Source organism: Neolamprologus multifasciatus, chromosome 23, assembly GCF_963576455.1.
Source record: "Neolamprologus multifasciatus chromosome 23, fNeoMul1.2, whole genome shotgun sequence".
Taxonomy (NCBI): domain Eukaryota; kingdom Metazoa; phylum Chordata; class Actinopteri; order Cichliformes; family Cichlidae; genus Neolamprologus; species Neolamprologus multifasciatus.
Window position 1 is genome coordinate 12,297,446 of NC_140460.1, and position 17,095 is coordinate 12,314,540.

The following is a 17,095-nucleotide window of genomic DNA, read 5'->3' on the forward strand; positions in this document are numbered from 1 at the left end:
TTGTGTTAAGTGATGTTTGCCCTCGTGCTTTGAATCATTAAAGATGGCAACACTGGAATTGTACAGCAAGGTAAGATTAGGATTAACTTGAGGGCTTTGCAATGATTTATTATTATTTATAGAATCTGCAATTTCGAGGTGCTTTGAATAAGAAGCATCCTTTAGTGTATAAAAACAGCATTGCTACTGATGTTTGAGCACTAATTAGATGCATCCTATGAGTTTGTCAGGTAAGCAAGTCTGTTTCATTGCCCAAGTTACGACTATTCCTGATCTTTGATCTGGTAGCAGTGTGTTAGTCTGCGGTATTAAAGTGTTTACTGAATATATGAAAAATGTGTGAGACTTGAAGCTTATTTGTAAAATCTGTGCATTAATAAGTGAATTAGCGAATTAGATTTCTCAGCTTTAAACAATGCCTAATCCTCGTGGGTAGTTTGGAGGGAGGATGACTGCGGTTAATTTTTAACACAGTTTAGGAGCTTTTTATGCTGATGGGTACCAAATAGCTTCACTGGGTGAGTCCAGGGAGTGTGACCTCTACCATAACAGTGTTCAACAAAAATAAAATGGCAAATAAAATCAGCTTTCAGATTTTTCAGCACATCCAGATTTATCCTGCACTTTTCTTTTTTTCACTCAGTCTGTGTTTTGCACACCTGTGACAGTCTGTTCCTTTTTTAGGGGGCAAATGTGTGGGTTCCTGACCCAGATGCTGTCTGGGTTTCAGCCCAGCTTCTCCAGGACTACAGGCCTGGAGAGAAGCATCTGCTGCTACAGCTCTCAAATGGAAATGTGAGATGCAGTGCTGTTTTACGCTCTATAGATTAAAACAAATTCTCAATTTTGATATAATTGCATCTGTCTAAAACCCCTTTCTCAGGGATCTTACATCCGAGACTTCTAACTTCCGCTTTCAATGACAGGAGGTCCGTTACCCAGTGGGCTCTCCCTCTGATCTCCCACCTTTGGGGAATCCCGACATACTGGAGGGCGAGAATGATCTAACAGCCCTCAGCTTTCTCCACGAGCCCGCTGTGCTGCACAACCTCCGGGTTCGATTCCTGGACTATAGCAGCATCTACACATACTGTGGTGAGCACCGCACTGGAGAGATGGCAGGGAACTTTAGAAAAACAGGGATGATTACTCAATCAACAATAGACTGGCGAGAGTGAGAGAGGATCTTTAAATTCCTGCTGGAAAAAAGCCAGAAACAGCTCCTGTGTGCTTCTGTCTGCATGATTATACTGCAGCTCATAATGCTGTCTATAATATAGGAGGTCAAAGGCTGAAACTACACCCTCACTGCCACACTGTAAAAGGAAAGAAAACAACTCTTATGTATGTAGTTGCACATTATCTTTGAATTAGATGACTCATCTTACTAAATCTTCATTTTTATATATAAATGTTTCACCTTTTTCATGACCAGACATCTCAATACACTGAGATGGCAAAGATCCCATATCCAATAATCCAATGATCCCACATGAGCAGCATTTGGCGATGGTGTGAAAGAAGAACTCACTTTGAAGGGCAAAGACCTCTGACAGATCCAGGCTCAGGGAGGGGCAGCTACAGTCATGTGAAAAAGAAAGCTTGCAAGACTCTTCCCGTGAAAATTAAGCCCACCTTTACTGCTTCCAATTAAAAGGAGAAGTACGAGCGAGGTGCTGCTAATCGAATGCACTTGATTAACTTTAGTTTATACAGTTTAAGGTTTTGGTAATTTGCTGGTCTCTGGCAATCTGGTGCTTAACAAAACCTTCCAGCAAATTCCCTCCAAAGTCCCCGTGAGAGTCTACAGGCCTCAGTTAGCACATTAAATGTGATCATAAAGCACAGCCTCAGTGTTTGGGAGGAAACCAAACACGGCATATCAGGACAAACACCTCACACCAGCTGTCCAGCATTGTTTCGGGCTTGTTCTGCAGCCACAGGGCCAGCGCACCTTGCAAACCTCAGTGAACTGAAGCAATACTTTCAAGCAAAATTCCTCCACAGCGATGTGAGAGCCTGATAAAGTCATGCAGAAAACAATTACTTCAACTTATTGCCGACTAAATGTGGTTCTACAACCTACTGAATCATGGTGTTTACTTAGTTTTTTGCAGGATTATATAAAGTCCTCTGAAAACCTTCTTCTTCACATGATTGTATCTGCTATGATTGAGAGAAGCAACCAACAACAAGCAGAAAATGAGCTGCTACCAGAAAGAGTGAACAAAAGTTAATGAAATGTAGCAGTGTCACATTATAATATAGTAAATAAAAGCATTGATTCATGTCCTCATTATATTAGAATTTGTTTTTGTTTTTAAATAACAGCCATGTTTATAAATGCAGGTATATATTAATATTCAGGTTCTCGTGGTGAGATTGCTTTTCCTTCCCGTGTCTCCAGGTATTGTGTTAGTGGCCATAAATCCATATGACCAACTTCCAATATACGGAGAGGAGGTGATAGACGCTTACAGCGGTCAGGACATGGCTGACATGGAACCACACATCTTTTCTGTGGCTGAGGAGGCCTACTGCACTATGATCAGGTCAGGGGTCCTGGGTGTTTGGTGGCCTTATGCTTAATTAACTTTTTGAATAATCTGAGCATTAACTACACTGTGTGGGATGTCATGGTCACTGTGTCTTTGTGCAAAGGGAGGAGAAGAACCAGTCTATCATCATCAGTGGGGAATCTGGCTCAGGGAAAACTGTCTCTGCAAAGTTCACCATGAGATATTTCGCTGTGGTTGGAGGAGCAGCACAGCAGACCAGTGTGGAGGAGAGAGTTTTGGCTTCCAACCCAATCATGGAGGTAAAGGACCCAAATATTTTCCTCTTTTTGTATGTTCGTTATGGTTAAAAGTTTAAATATCAAATTTAGGAAGCGCTGCACACCTGAATCAGTGACAAAAAATCTTAGTAAAGAGACAAAGAATAACCTCCGCTCACCATTATTTTTATTAGTATGCAACATTTCGGTCTGTGCAACTTTGTAAGGTACAGAGTATAAAAACTTCTATATTTTGGTCTTTAGTCCATTGGTAATGCTAAAACTACCCGAAATGACAACAGCAGTCGTTTTGGGAAGTACATCGAGATTGGCTTTGGCAGAAAGGGGGACATCATTGGGGCCAATATGAGGACCTATCTGCTGGAGAAGTCACGGGTGGTCTTCCAGGTAAACTAACTTGCTACAATATAGTTAGGCCAGAGCAAAAAGCCACACAAAACCACAAATGTCTTGTAGAAATAATGCACGAGTGTTCATCCGTGCTTTCTTCATATTCGTTTGTTTTAAGGCATCAACAGAGAGGAACTACCATATCTTCTATCAGCTGTGTGCATCCAGAGAGCTGCCTGAAATGAGGTCCCTCAAACTGGGTGAGAGGCAACCCCCTCAGTTTGTTCTCAGAAGAATACCGTGTCCATGTTATTATGTTCACAGTGCACTGAGTGTGAGTGTGTTTTATTGAGTCTAGATGCTCCTGAGAATTTCCGCTACACTAACCAGGGAGGAGAGATGCAGATACCTGGTACTGATGATTTGTCAGACCTGGAGCGCACTCGCAATGCTTTCACCATTCTGGGTAGAATGTTTACATCAAATCATGCACGTACGACATATCTTTGAAGATAAAACAGGAAATCCTTTATGTTATATATGTTAAAATTGCAGGTGTGCAGCCTGACCAACAGATGGAACTCTTCAGGATCCTGTCAGCTGTGCTCCACCTGGGAAATGTCAACATTCAAGCCAGTGGGCGAAGCTCTGACCGGAGTTACATTGATGTAATGATCTACATGAATACATTTGCATTCACTCGTCTTCTGTTCATATTCCTTCATAATAGTTGCTTTGATTCTCAGGCAGAGGACCGCTCTCTGGCTGTCTTCTCCAAGCTGCTTGGAGTTGAGGGATCTCAGATGGCTCACTGGCTGTGCCATCGCAGACTTGCTGTAGGAGGAGAGATGCTGGTTAAACCTATGACTGGCCAGCAGGCCGTAGAAGCCAGAGACGCACTTGCTAAACACATCTATGGTCAGCTGTTCGCGTGGACTGTCCAGAGGCTCAACTCAGCTCTGCGGGCCCAGCAAGGACGGACCAAATCCTTTGTAGGGGTTTTAGATATCTATGGGTGAGTGAATGAACTCTGTGACTGTGCAGTGTGTGATTAAAGTTTTTGTATGCCTTTGACGTGGACTGACAGGTGTCTCCCTTGGAGCAGGTTTGAGACCTTTGAAAGGAACAGTTTTGAGCAGTTCTGCATAAATTATGCAAATGAAAAACTGCAGCAACAGTTCAACAGAGTAAGCTGTCGTCCTTTCCCTCTGTGATTTGTGCCCTTCCTGTTTGTGTCGTGTTTGTCAGAGTTAGTTTACCTGCGTATGCTGCTTTTGAACTGTTATATCAAAGAAATCAGTCCTTTCACCTGCGCTCACATCACTGTCTTTTCAGTCTTTTGTTGGTTTCCATCATGGGTAAGGTCTTTCTCTAATTCTGTCTCATTATTACTTGTTTGGTGGTGTTTGCAGCATGTGTTCCACTTGGAGCAGGAGGAGTACGTCCGTGAGGAGCTGGCATGGAGCCGGATTGAGTTCAGTGACAATCAGCAGTGCATCGATCTAATAGAGGGACAGCTGGGCATGTTTGATCTCTTGGATGAGGAGTGCAGGGTCGGTCATCCAATCCTCTAGTTCTGTTCGTTCTCATATCTTTTTTTTTCCTGTGTGGATAAAAGTATTTGCATGTTATCTAACTTAGACATTTGTGACAACTCTGTTAGCATGTGTAATAACTGTCCATCTGTGCATTATCCAGATGCCTAAAGGTTCTGATGAAAGCTGGGTGCGCAAGCTGTATGACCAGCACCTGAGCAGCAAGCCTCACCCTCACTTCAGGAAGCCTCGCATGTCAAACAGCGCCTTCATTGTCCTGCACTTTGCTGACACGGTAAGTGACGTAATGCTGGATTCGTCAGGTCACAGGTAATTCTCTTCAGTGTGTCTGTGTTTGCAGTGATGGTTTCTTTTCTTTTCATCAGGTCCAATATGAATGCGATGGCTTTTTAGATAAAAATCGAGACACGGTCTTTGAAGAGCTCATTAACATTTTGAAAGCAAGTCAGGTAGATGTGTGCTAAATATATATGAATTTATCATTTCTAAGCAACATTAGTTTCACCAGCTCTGTATGTGTGTGTGTGCTTGCTTCAGTCCGAGCTGGTCGCTGAGTTGTTCCAGCAGCAGAGAAATGTGTCTCCTGTGGCCAATGGAAGCATTCGCTCAGGTAAACGAGCCGCCAGAGAACACAAGCTGACAGTAGGCTTTCAGGTTAGATGTTTTTCTTTCTTTTTCATTTATCTTTTCTTTTTTTTTTACACATCCATTCATTCTAAACATAATTTTCCTGCTCATTGTTCTTTTTTTTGGGCCTCTCAGTTCCGTCAGTCCTTACAGATGTTAATGGAAACTCTCAACAGCACCACCCCTCACTACGTCCGCTGTATTAAACCCAATGACCTCAAAGAGCCTTTTCTGTGAGTCATTATTTTGCTTACTTCCACAGCTAAGGTTTTTGGTGTGATTTAATTGGTACTGCTTTTATAGCATTATCTACATGTTAGGTTTGACCCTAAGAGGACAGTCCAGCAGCTAAGAGCTTGTGGAGTGCTGGAGACCATCCGCATCAGTGCAGCCGGTTATCCGTCCAGGTACTGAGTAATTCTAAGACTTTAGTCTTTATAATACGAGCACAGTCTCGTGACAGTGTGGCTCTGAAACACGTGCGAAGATTGTCACATAAATCAGAAAACTTAATCAAAACAGTGACTTAAATGCTATCACGAAGTAGCAAAAGAATCAATTTGTATAACTGTTCATCGAGATTAAATAATTATCTTATTGTAAATGGTTGATTAATCGATTTTTATGTTAAACAAAACAGAAATATTAACTGTTTTTCTCTGAGATTTACTCTGTTTGATCTGTGAATTCAGATGGACGTATGAGGAGTTCTTCAGCAGGTATCGAATTCTTCTTCGGGGGCCTCAGAGCCAGGACCAGGCCCAGGCCGCATGCAGACAGGCCCTGCCTCAGCTCATCCCAGATCCTGACCAGTACTGCTTTGGAAAGACAAAAGTATTTTTCCGGGCTGGTCAGGTGGCTCTTTTGGAGAGGTTGAGAGCTGAGAGACTGAGAGTGGCTGCTGTGATCATCCAGAGTCAGGTTAGAGGATGGCTGGCACGGATCAGATACACCAGGATCCTCTGGGCTACTCTCACCATACAGAGATACAGCAGAGGGGCGCTGGCCAGACGGTGAGGACAGCAAGAGTGTTTGTGTCTCTTTACTATGATGTATGGCTATGTCAGGCTAAGCCACTTCATTTCTTTTAAAAGAAAAATTTGAATGTTCTAGAAATCTTGTTAATGTTTGAAACACTAGATATGATTACCCAGATTTAGAAGATCATTGTGGTGAGAGTAGGTAGCAGGTGAAGGAAAGCTTTCAGAGGTGGAGGTATGCTCTGAGAAAAGAATGAAAGTCAGTAAAAGCAAGAGAGGGAGATGGGTGTAACAATGAAGCTGCAGGGAGCAGAGGAAATGAAGGTGGATGAGTGAAAATACCTGGAGTCAGCTATCAAAAGCAGAGAGAGAGGTGAAGCAGAGGGTGGAGTGGGTGGAGATGAGTGTCAGGGGTGATTTGTGACAGAAATATAGCAGCAAGAATGGGAGTAAAGGTTTAAACAATGGCAGCGTGACCTGTTATGATGTGTGGCTTGGAGACGGTGGCACTGACGAAAAGACAGAGAGCTGAGATTGAGACGTAAAGCTCCTCGCTGGACATGATTAAGAATGAGTCCATCGCAGGGACAACTCAGAGTCAGACAGCTGAGATGGTTTGCACATGTGCAGAGGAGGGCGAGAGGATGTTGAAGATGGAGCCGCTGTGAAGGAGGAAAAGAGAAGGTGCAGGGATGTAGTGAAGGAGGACATGCAGAGGGTTGGTGTGACAGAGGAGGATGCTGGGATAGGGTGAGATGGAGGCAGATGAACTACGGTGGGGATTCTTAAAGGGAGCAGCTGAAAGAAGACAAAATGACAAAAGTCTAAACTTAATAAAATATTCCATATATGAAACTCTTCTTTGTTGCATGGCTGCAGACTGGCTTTGATCCTGCGCTACACCAGGGCTGCGTTGGTGATCCAGAAGACTTATCGTATGATGGTGGTCAGGCAGCTATTTTTCATGATCCGACAGGCCACCGTCACCATCCAGGCATTCACCAGGGGGATGCTGGAGCGCCGCAGATACAGACTGGTCAGCATTTAGTATCTCCCTCATTACAGGGCATAGCAGATCAATCATCAACCTTTATACTCGGGTTTCATTTATTTTCCTGCGTAAATATGTTTTATCCATGTTTGCTCTAATCTTAAAAGAGGCTATTTACACGCAATTACAAGTTATAAACACTTAACCTGAATGCATTTAAAACCCTGTTGGTTCCTCAGCTGGTGGCAGAGAGGGCGGCCATGCTGCTCCAGGCCACGGTGCGTGGGTGGTTGGCGAGGCAGGCGTACAGGCGCGTACGTGCGGCGGTTGTGTTCATGCAGTGCTGCATCCGCCGCAAGGCTGCCAGGAGACAGCTGCTGAAACTGAAGTCTGAGGCCCGCTCCGTGGAGAGATACAGAGAGCTCAACAAAGGCATGGAGGTCAAACTGATGCAGCTGCAGTTGAAAGCAGACCAGGAGGTGGGTGAGAGTTGTGCAAGGATTTGACCATCTCATGTGATTTTGATAAGCATTAATTAATTGTATGAGTCAAGAGGTCGTTTCACTTTACATTCACATGGCAAAGTTGCTTTTGTGTGCATCCAGGCCAGGGAGAGCGCTGCTTTGAGAGAAACCCTAATGGCAGAGCGAGAGGCTTCCAGCGCCGAGCTGGCGGCTCTGAGGGCAACGATACAAAAACTAGAGAGCCAGTTACAGGAGAAGCCTCCGCCTGGGCCTGTTATCAGCGAAAAGGAGGCAGAGGAGAGAAGAAGAGCTGAAGAGAAAGCTGCCCAGGAGATCCTCCAGCTTAAAGAAGTAGGTTTCCAAACAATAAACACACTTTCCTCCTTTTATCTAGTAGGGAATGCTTCTGATTTGGTCTGTTTATTGACTTTGATTCTTTAAGGAGCTGCAAGCACTACAGAAAGAAAGGGAGAGTTTTTGCAAAGAGAGAGACGATCTCTCGGCTTCCCTGCTGGAACAAGAAGAAAAACAAGAAGGTGGGCCTTCCCTTTACTAGCATTGTACAGTCACAGCTGTTTTTCTTCTGTCTGTGTCTGTCAAAAATCTCCTTCTCTCTCTATGTGCAGAGTGTGTGCATCAGGCTGTGTCTCAGGTGACCTCGGCTCTTCGGGCAGAGGTGGACGAGGAGAGGAGAAAGTATCAGGGTCTCCTGAGAGAGTTCACCAGACTGGAGCAAAGATATGACAACCTCAGGGAGATGAGTCTGCTCACAGAGGTCATTAGCTAGCTGCAAAGGGAGACAGCCTTAAATGCAATTTGTTCGTTTGAAGATTAATCTTGAGTGCTTCCTGTAATTTCTTCCTCCTCATGTCGCAGCGCACCAAAGGCCACAGAAGAACCGACTCCACCCAGAGTCTGGAACCTCTCTCTCCCTCGACGCTGCTGTTCCCCCAGTCTCTCACCCCACTCTCCATATCACCATTCCCATCTGCTGTTCCATCCCCAGAGGAGGTCCGCAGAATCAGCGTGACGTCCCCCTCTGCAGAGAAGAGAGTCTCAATGTGGAGCTCTGAAGCCTCAATGGTAATGAAATAAAGAGGACCACACGACTGAAGTCCTAACATTCACATCGTCACTGCAGCATCACCAGCACAGGCCTTTACTATCTCACTGTGTTCATGTTTGTAATGACAGGAGCAGCTGATGGAGAAGATGGACGTGGCCAAAGACCCATCGGTGAAGATGAAGGGAGAAGATCTGGCTCATGCTTATGATGCTGTACGAGTGGCAAACAAGTCAGTCTCTCAACACCAACTCATTCCTTCATTCTGGCAGAGCACTAGCTTTCAGTTTTGTGCCGTGATTTATATTTGGTGGATGAGCTCATTATTAGTTATTCTGTCCTTAATCTACATGTCTGTGTGTATGTGTGTCAGGTTTCTGGAGAGCCAGCTACGTAACCAGTGCAGTCAGTGGGAGAAGGAACTGGAAACTCTGAGGAGTCAGCTTGCCCAAGCAGTGTCTGTTTCTTCCTCTGCTGTACAGAGACAGGTATAAATTTATTAAATCCTCACATGAGAGGGTTTTAAAAAAGTACTTTAATGATCTTTAATGAAAGCCTAACACTAGGAGAAGGGCTGGAAAAATCAATAAAAGGAGAGGTTAAAAAAAAAGAAGAAGTTAAAACAGAAAACATTGCCTAAAGCAGGGGTGGGGGAACTCCAGGTCTCAAGGGTCAGTGTCCTGCAGGTTTTACATGTATCCTTGATCCAACAAAGCTGATTGAAATGCCTAAATGACCTCCTCAACATGTCTTGAAGTTCTCCAGAGGCCTGGTAATGAACTAATCATTTGATTCAGGTGTGTTGACCCAGGGTGAGATCTAAAAGCTGCAGGACACCGGGCCTTCAGGCCTGGAGTTCCCCAGCCCTGGTCTAAATAGTAACGGCAGGACATTTCACTGGTATCATTACTCAGGTTGTAATAAAACTGTAAGAGTTCTCTGGATCTGATGGTTGTCACTTATTAAAGCTCTCCATCTGTAACGTTTATCATTTATTCATTCGTCACTGTTCGCGTGTCACTTTGTTTCAGATCATCGTTTATAATGTTTATATATTCACATTGAGGCTGAAGTCACAAATTTAAATGTGTTTTTTAAAGGATGTTCAGGAGCTGCTGGAAGCCCGAGAGCGTGAATGTGTGAGGCTGAGGAGAGAGCTGAAGGAACTGAGAAACACAGTCTCACTGAGGCGACTCCTGACTCAAGGTGAGACTTTATCTGAATGAGCCCAGAAGCTGAAAGTCACTCCAGGCTGGAAAAAATCTGCAGCCGTTGAATCTCCTGTGGAATTTTAAAACAAAAAACATCAATGCAACAATAGCCTAACTTAGGCTCCCTCACTGGGCCTGGCCCACTCTGACCTGTCCAGGTGTCAACTCAACAAGAGCTCTGAAGGTGTCCTGTGGTCTCAGGCACCAGGTTGTTAGCAACTAACCCTTTAAGGGGCTATTTTAAGTTGCAAGGTGGAGTTTCCATGGATCAGATGCCAAATGCGTCCAGCAGATGTTTGATTTGTGTACATTTTGATCACAAAAGTGGAATTTTTGATCCTGAGTACAGTGTATCTACCTCTCAGTTTAACAATCTTCTACATTTATAGTTTTCAATGTGCTGTTCTCTGTTTCACTGCCACGGCGTGTTTCCTCTTTAGTTTTCCCATCAGCTTTGGCCACAGAGACTTCCTCTCCTGCCCAGTCGGAGCCAGCAGCAGTTACTGGTTTACTGGAATGTAGAAAAAGAGACGAAACCAAACTGATCAAGAATCTCGTCACAGGTGAGATCAACCCCCCGTCTGCCTCAATTCTCTTCACCCACCTCTTTTTCTCTTCTTTCTTGAAGGTTTTGAGGAGCTGTGAAGCAGGCGTTTAAGATGAGGGATGAGATTGAAAACATGTTTTGAAAGGCAATAATCAAGCACTTTTACAATGACGGTAAAATGTGTCATAAAATGTAATTTGGAGGGCAGGGTTTGAATGTGTAATAATTCAGCGGTAAGTATGATGTCACTGTAGAAATAAGTGTAGCCAGCTCTTGAAGCTGACAGCATTGCCCTGGCCTTGTCCTCTCTCTGCCACTGCTTCCCTTTCTGTTTGTGCTTCAGACATCCGTGTTGACAGCGCCCTGTCTTTGGCTCCCGGTCTGCCTGCCAGCGTGCTCTTCCTGTGTGTCCGCCAGGCCGACTGCAGTGGGGACCAAGCTCGCGCTCGCTCTCTTTGTAGCGCTGCTGTCACCGCTATGAAGGCAGCTCTGAAGGTGACCTGATCTCTGAGCCTTCTCGGTGTGCCGTATGGTTGAAGTTTAATGTTTGAGGACAGTTCACATCGAGTCAGGCAGACTGCCATTTACAAAATGACACTGACAGCTGACTTTGAAACTTGTCCTTGCGATTGTTTTGGCCCACATGAGCATCTCATACCAACATAACCATAACAAAGTCTGTTTTAAACACATCTGTTCAAACAATCACTGAGATTCATTTTTCATTGTTAGCAATGATTTCTAATTAAAATGTAACCATTTTTCCTTTCATCGTTTTTCTGCAGAAACATGTCAGTGACATAGACATGACTGCTCTGTGGTTGAAGAACATCTGTCTGTTCCACGACTTGTTGACCCAGCACTCCCCAAAGCAGGCAGGCTCAGCTTTCATTTACTTTCTACGTCACTGACTAGATTATAAAAGTTTAGGATTCACTGATTACTTTCACATGTGGCTGGACTGATTGCTTTTCAGACCCTCGACTCAGACACACTGGTTCCCCTGTCTGCTGATATGAATGACTTGATCCACACCCTGAGCGACCTCTCTATCCAGGCCTATCAGCAGCTCCTTTCCATCACCGAGACCCGTCTACAAAACATCATAGGTACTGCAAAAAGTGATGATTGACGCTCTCCCCTTCTCTGCTCCTCTTATCTATTTTCTAACCCTCCCCTCCCTCAGTCCCTGCCCTGTTGGAGAGCGAAACCATCCAAGGTCTATCAGGCTCAGCGGTGAAGCTGGCAGTGAGCAGGAAGCGGGCCGGCTCAGACCCCAGGACTGTAGGAGGCGAGGCTCCCACGATGGCGTCTGTGCTGAGGGAGCTCGGAGCCCTTCACACTGCTCTGACTCAACAAGCTCTGCCCAAGACCCTGATGGAGCAAGCCTTTCACCAGCTCACCTACCTCATCAGTGCCTCTGCTTTTAACAGCCTGTTGCTGAGGAAGGACATGTGCAGCTGGAGTCGTGGCCTGCAAATACGGTAGAAACACACTTTAACCCTGCACTTAGATTTACAGTCTGACATGAGATGCAAATAAAGACGCAGACCATAAAAATATTCTGCATTAACTAGTATATCTTGATTTTGAAGTCCATAAATTTTAAAAATTAAATGATCTCAATTTGTTTGTATCTCAGTTGTGTGATCTAAAATGAGGTTAAGTTGTTTTCAGATTAGCATTTAGCATGTAAAGGCCAAATAAAGGAAATTTGAAAGCAAATTTTTCAGCGCTCTTGTTAAATAAAGAGAAGCTGTAGCCCACAGCAGCCTAGACCTACTGCAGAGATGAATGTCATATGTATAATACAGCATCCCCACAAACACAGCTTCAACTTTAATAATCAGCTCCCTGAAAGAGTGTCAACATTAATTTCGTCTTTGTTGTATTCCAGAGCTAGATCACGTGCTGCACAACAGTCTGCATGTTGTTCTTTCCACCTCCTTTATGTGGTCTTATAGAAATAAACACGGATTTATCTCAAATCCTTTTCTTGTCACAGCTACAATGTGAGCGTGCTGGAGGAGTGGCTGCGGGGCCGGGGTTTACAGGCAGGGGGCGCTGTGGCCACACTGGAGCCCCTCATCCAGGCAGTGCAGCTGCTGCAGGTGGGGAAAAAGACCGAGGCGGATGCTCAGGGGATCGTCCGGACTTGCAGTGCCTTGTCCAGCCAGCAGGTGGGTCTGTTTGTCTACTTGGATTCTGCTGGGAGACGAACGTGTGTGCATGATTTCATTGGCTGCTGGTCTCTTATTTTGTTTGACAGATCGTGAAGATTTTGACCCTCTACACCCCCCACAGCGATCTGGATGAAAGAGTCACTCTGAATTTCATACGTTCTGTTCAGGTACAGTCTGCAGATGTAAGGTTAAACATGTTCCTCATGTGGAAAATATACTGCATCCCATGTTCCTCTCTGCCTTTGCTGTCCTAGGGGCTTCTCAAAGGCCGCTCTAACAGTCAGCCTTCACAGCTCCTAATGGATGTGAGGAGAGTGTTTCCTGTCATATTCCTCTACTCGCCTCCCCCCGTCCTCAGCGTGGAGCAGTTAGTCATCCCAGTCTCCCTCAAGATCTCCTTTCTGCGCAAAGCATAAGAAGCAGGATGCAAATTTATTAATGCTCCAGTGAATTTAACTTCTAACTTGCTGAAGTTATTCCTTGGAAATTGAAACGATTTACTGGGAATTTCTCCTTTCAGATTTTTAAAATGTGCATTAACTTGTTTAATTAGGCTGTCATCGGTGTAGTCTGTATCTTATAGAAGGTTGCGAGTTATTTCAGAAAGGTACATCTCGGAAAAATAGCTAAAATGGCATGAAAGAGAGCACGTGTTAAAGACCTGGATAAAATTAAGTCAATATAACTAAATAAAACTAAATGTGGCTATTCCTTTGAACAGTTTGACAAAGAATGACCACGAGCTTTTATTTCATATTTTATTGGAAGCAGAAACACAATGCGACTGCAGTCCCAGCAACCTCAACCCCCAATAAGAACAACCATAATAATAATAATAAAAAAACAAGCCCAAAAGAAAGAATTTTTAGAAACATCTCGTGTATAAAAAAATTCTCATGCGAGTACTTTGTACCACTACACAGCATCAGTAATACATATTTATATATTCACAAACATTTGAAAAATAGAAAACGATAATTAAATATCAAAATAAAGAAGACAACAATTGGCAGTTAAACATCAAATAATTATGCGTGCTGGCACAATACACGTTTTTTTACTTTTTGTTTATTGTTCCTATCATGCACCGTATCTGGAAGTACCGGACCAGCAGCGCTGTGCAGGTCTGTCTGTGTGGCCTGCTCAGCGAGACACTTCAGGACGGATCATGCATGTGTGTCCACTTGTGTCTGTGTGCTTTTCATTGTGCTTCATCCACCTCTGTGTGTGCGTTCCTGTTCAACGTGCCAACCTGATAATCCAACACGCAGTCCGGGCCTCTGAAGGTGGAGGAAGGGGAAGAATTTCCTCTCCTAAAGTATCATTGTCAACAGCAATAAAGTTTTTGTTTTTTTTCGTGGCATTTCCAGCTGCGTACCTGTTATTGATTTTGCTATTAAAAGTAGATGTGCCCTCTTAATAAAAGACCTTGTACACACACAAGATCATATTAAGGGATTGCTTAACTTTTAGCTGTGAGTAGTTTTCACTAGCAGGCAGCATGTTATATATAATGATATACGATGCATTACTTTGAATGGCTCCTGATCAAGCCCCATTAAAGTAATACAGACGCTCTGTTATTGATCTCTAGAGTGCACGCGGTCTTTCTATACCCTTCAATAGTAGCTACATTTCCAGATTGGGCACCCAGTTGCACATAAACACCAGCTGTGCAGTCACTCGCAGCAAAATTCAAGTCTACAAAAGAGCAGCGAAACTTCACTTCACATAGTATGACGTATGTTTGTTACATCCGAGCTATTTACAACTACCCGACCGCAGTGATAAATCTCCCTCCCGATCGGTTTCCTCTGAGCTGACCAAACTTCCCGTCTCTGGTCAGCTCTACCGCAGCTGTGATGTTTGGCCCATCGAAACAGAGATGGCATTTACAACATATCAGACAAACGCTTGTGCTGATATAATTAGAATAATAATCCACAATGTAAACATTATAAGACTGATTCCAAATCACTCATCTACAGAGACTTTATAGATCAGATGCATAGAGTTCAGTTTGTAGGCCTTGTTCTAACAATGAGGACTTTGATATTATTCAGGTTTGGGAGGGGGCATCTTAGTAATTAGGCAGAGAAACATCCAACCAACCGATCATCCTGTTATTATCATCACCCCCATGATTTTTGTTGTTCACGAGAAAACAACAAATATATTCTTCTTCTTTTTAAAGGGTATTTTCTTAAAAATAGATGTCGCATTGAGAGACATGCTAGACAGCGAGCAGTCATTTTAAAACATTTAGTTTCACATGAAAGTGACCGTAGCTTCAGGTGAACTGCTGTAAAACAAGCTCAGAGTATAAATGTGTTTTTATGAGTGCAGCAAAGCCCCTGTGCTTCTTCTATTTTCACACTACATCTCTGTACTGTGGACAGTAGGCCCTCTTTTAAATGTCAGATCCAGACCTGGCTCGGTCTGGATCTGCAGCCCTTTAGCAGAGGTCTTGTTTCTCACTCACGATTAAGGGTTACGGCATCTGCAGGTGGATCATTAGACGCGATAAGCGCTGGATCATTAGCGGTATGTGCTCTCCCCGTGTTGGGGAATGTGCTGCTGTGTAACCCACGTGGTTAGTTTAGCTTCTCAGGGACTGTGTTTTTAATCATCTAATTATACATGTAGGACTTTAATTAGCACGTACTTTTTAAAGGCAGTTGACTGTCCTTACAGGGCTGCCTGGCTGAGGAATGTTTGCAGTAAACCAGATGGAAATATCCACCACACAATATAACCTTGGTCTGCGCTAAATTAAACAAACTGAACGAAACAATAAAAATCCCCCGAATCTTATCGCACTCCCGCTCCACCCGTTGTGACGTCCTTCACTTGTGATGGCTTTCAGTGATTACATCTGCAGGTGACGGACAACACGGACGGTCACACGAGGTTGACATTAGAACGTATTACAAACACTGTATCGCACATTCACACACTCGTTTTCACACACATACAGTCCGATGATTTACAGCGCTTGATCATCAGGCTCCGCTCTCTATCATATAGGAAACAGGACATACATAATGTGCAAGGGTTAACAAGACGGAAGGCATTAAGGGTGTCAGGCAGTGTGCTCTGTTACAGGGTAGACGGACAGAGAGACGGACGAGGACAATCTTTAGCCGACTACAGTTCCATCGAACAATCCTGTATTTATCTTTACATATGTCCTTAATATTATATATATATATATATATATATATATATATATATATATATATATATATGTGATGATATATAGAATTATTAAAATATAGATATAATCTGGAAGAAAAAAGTAAATAAATATTAAACTCATCATAACTAAATAGTGCTTTGTTCCCTGTATGTGTTCCCCACCCAATATCTGGAATGTTTGAGGCTGCAGCCGTTGTAGTTGTTTACGGGTCAGGTGGACAGTTGGTCCGGTTGTGCTTAGGGCTGGTCTTGGCATATTTGAGCAATTCCTTGTTGGCACTTGCGGTCCCTTCTCTAAGTGGTTGCGAACTAGGGAAGGGACGAGAGGAGCTGGGGATCGGTAAAGTTGAGGGTAAGGTTAAAAAGGCAGAGAAAGAGTGAGAAAGAAAGCCAAAATATTAAAGGCTACAAGATATTTCTCACTCTGACCAGTCAAGTGAGGTGTGCGTGTGTGTGGGGGATGGCATGGCTCTCCTCTGGGATTAGAGGAAAGTAATTATATGCTCTAACATTAAACTCTATGTTAACTGAATCAAAAACATGTTTGATGAAGTCAGCAACAATAAAGACACTGGTGCGTTTTCAGAAAACGAGTGATGCTTTGCTTCGCACTCTGTCATTTCCACTGAAATAAATGTATTTACAGTATGTGTGGCGACTCTTGTCTTATGTGTGCTTTTACAACACTGGATAATCGGGGCAGTGGCTTGCAGTTGCTCAGGAGAGCTCCTGGGCAGATACTTTGATCTGATTCGAGTTCCTGCCGTGGCATTTTAAACTGCGATTTGGCCCCCTAGCTACGGCCCTCCTCAGCAGAGCGCTGGTCGGACTTGAGCTTGACGAACTCCTTGGCCACGTCGTCGTTGTTGCGCTGGGAGAGGATGCGCAGGACGGTCAGTCCCGTCTCATCCATGTGGATGCGTTTACCCAGCGGCAGCCAGCAGGCGGCGCTGCCCTTAGGGGCCACGTCCTTCAGCTGAAGGACAGCCATGCCCACGGTGCGGTCCTCTCGAGCAAAGCAGTAGTCCTTCACGCACACCTGCAGCTCGTAGCACTCAGGACCCACCTCATTACTCAGGGTGCTGCAGAGTGGGGCGATGGAGAATATTACAAAAATCTCTCGAAACAATCCCTCAAATCATCGATGT

The 17,095-nt window shown here is 44.1% G+C and overlaps 2 protein-coding genes across 2 annotated transcripts in view; one reads left to right on the forward strand and one right to left on the reverse strand.

Moving 5' to 3' along the window:
- The first annotated feature begins 43 nt into the window (after nt 1–43).
- LOC146491148 (unconventional myosin-Vb) lies at nt 44–13,675 on the forward strand. Its single transcript, XM_085150264.1, is given in 34 exon segments — nt 44–70; nt 685–795; nt 927–1,095; nt 2,408–2,552; nt 2,662–2,818; nt 3,041–3,184; nt 3,306–3,387; nt 3,486–3,593; nt 3,683–3,795; nt 3,874–4,314; nt 4,540–4,680; nt 4,826–4,957; nt 5,049–5,132; nt 5,221–5,337; nt 5,446–5,543; nt 5,631–5,717; nt 6,003–6,323; nt 7,170–7,326; nt 7,521–7,760; nt 7,887–8,096; nt 8,188–8,281; nt 8,372–8,520; nt 8,622–8,828; nt 8,940–9,040; nt 9,182–9,296; nt 9,909–10,014; nt 10,460–10,582; nt 10,910–11,061; nt 11,352–11,441; nt 11,543–11,675; nt 11,753–12,050; nt 12,572–12,746; nt 12,836–12,916; nt 13,004–13,675. Coding segments are annotated over 34 exon segments (5,070 nt in total). The 3' UTR covers nt 13,166–13,675.
- unc13a (unc-13 homolog A (C. elegans)) overlaps nt 13,494–17,095 on the reverse strand; it is a 51,762-nt gene continuing 48,160 nt past the window's right edge. The window contains exon 43 of the mRNA XM_085150068.1: nt 13,494–17,029. Coding sequence (XP_085006194.1) covers nt 16,741–17,029 — 289 coding nt within the window. The 3' untranslated portion in view covers nt 13,494–16,740. The remainder of the gene's footprint in view (nt 17,030–17,095) is intronic.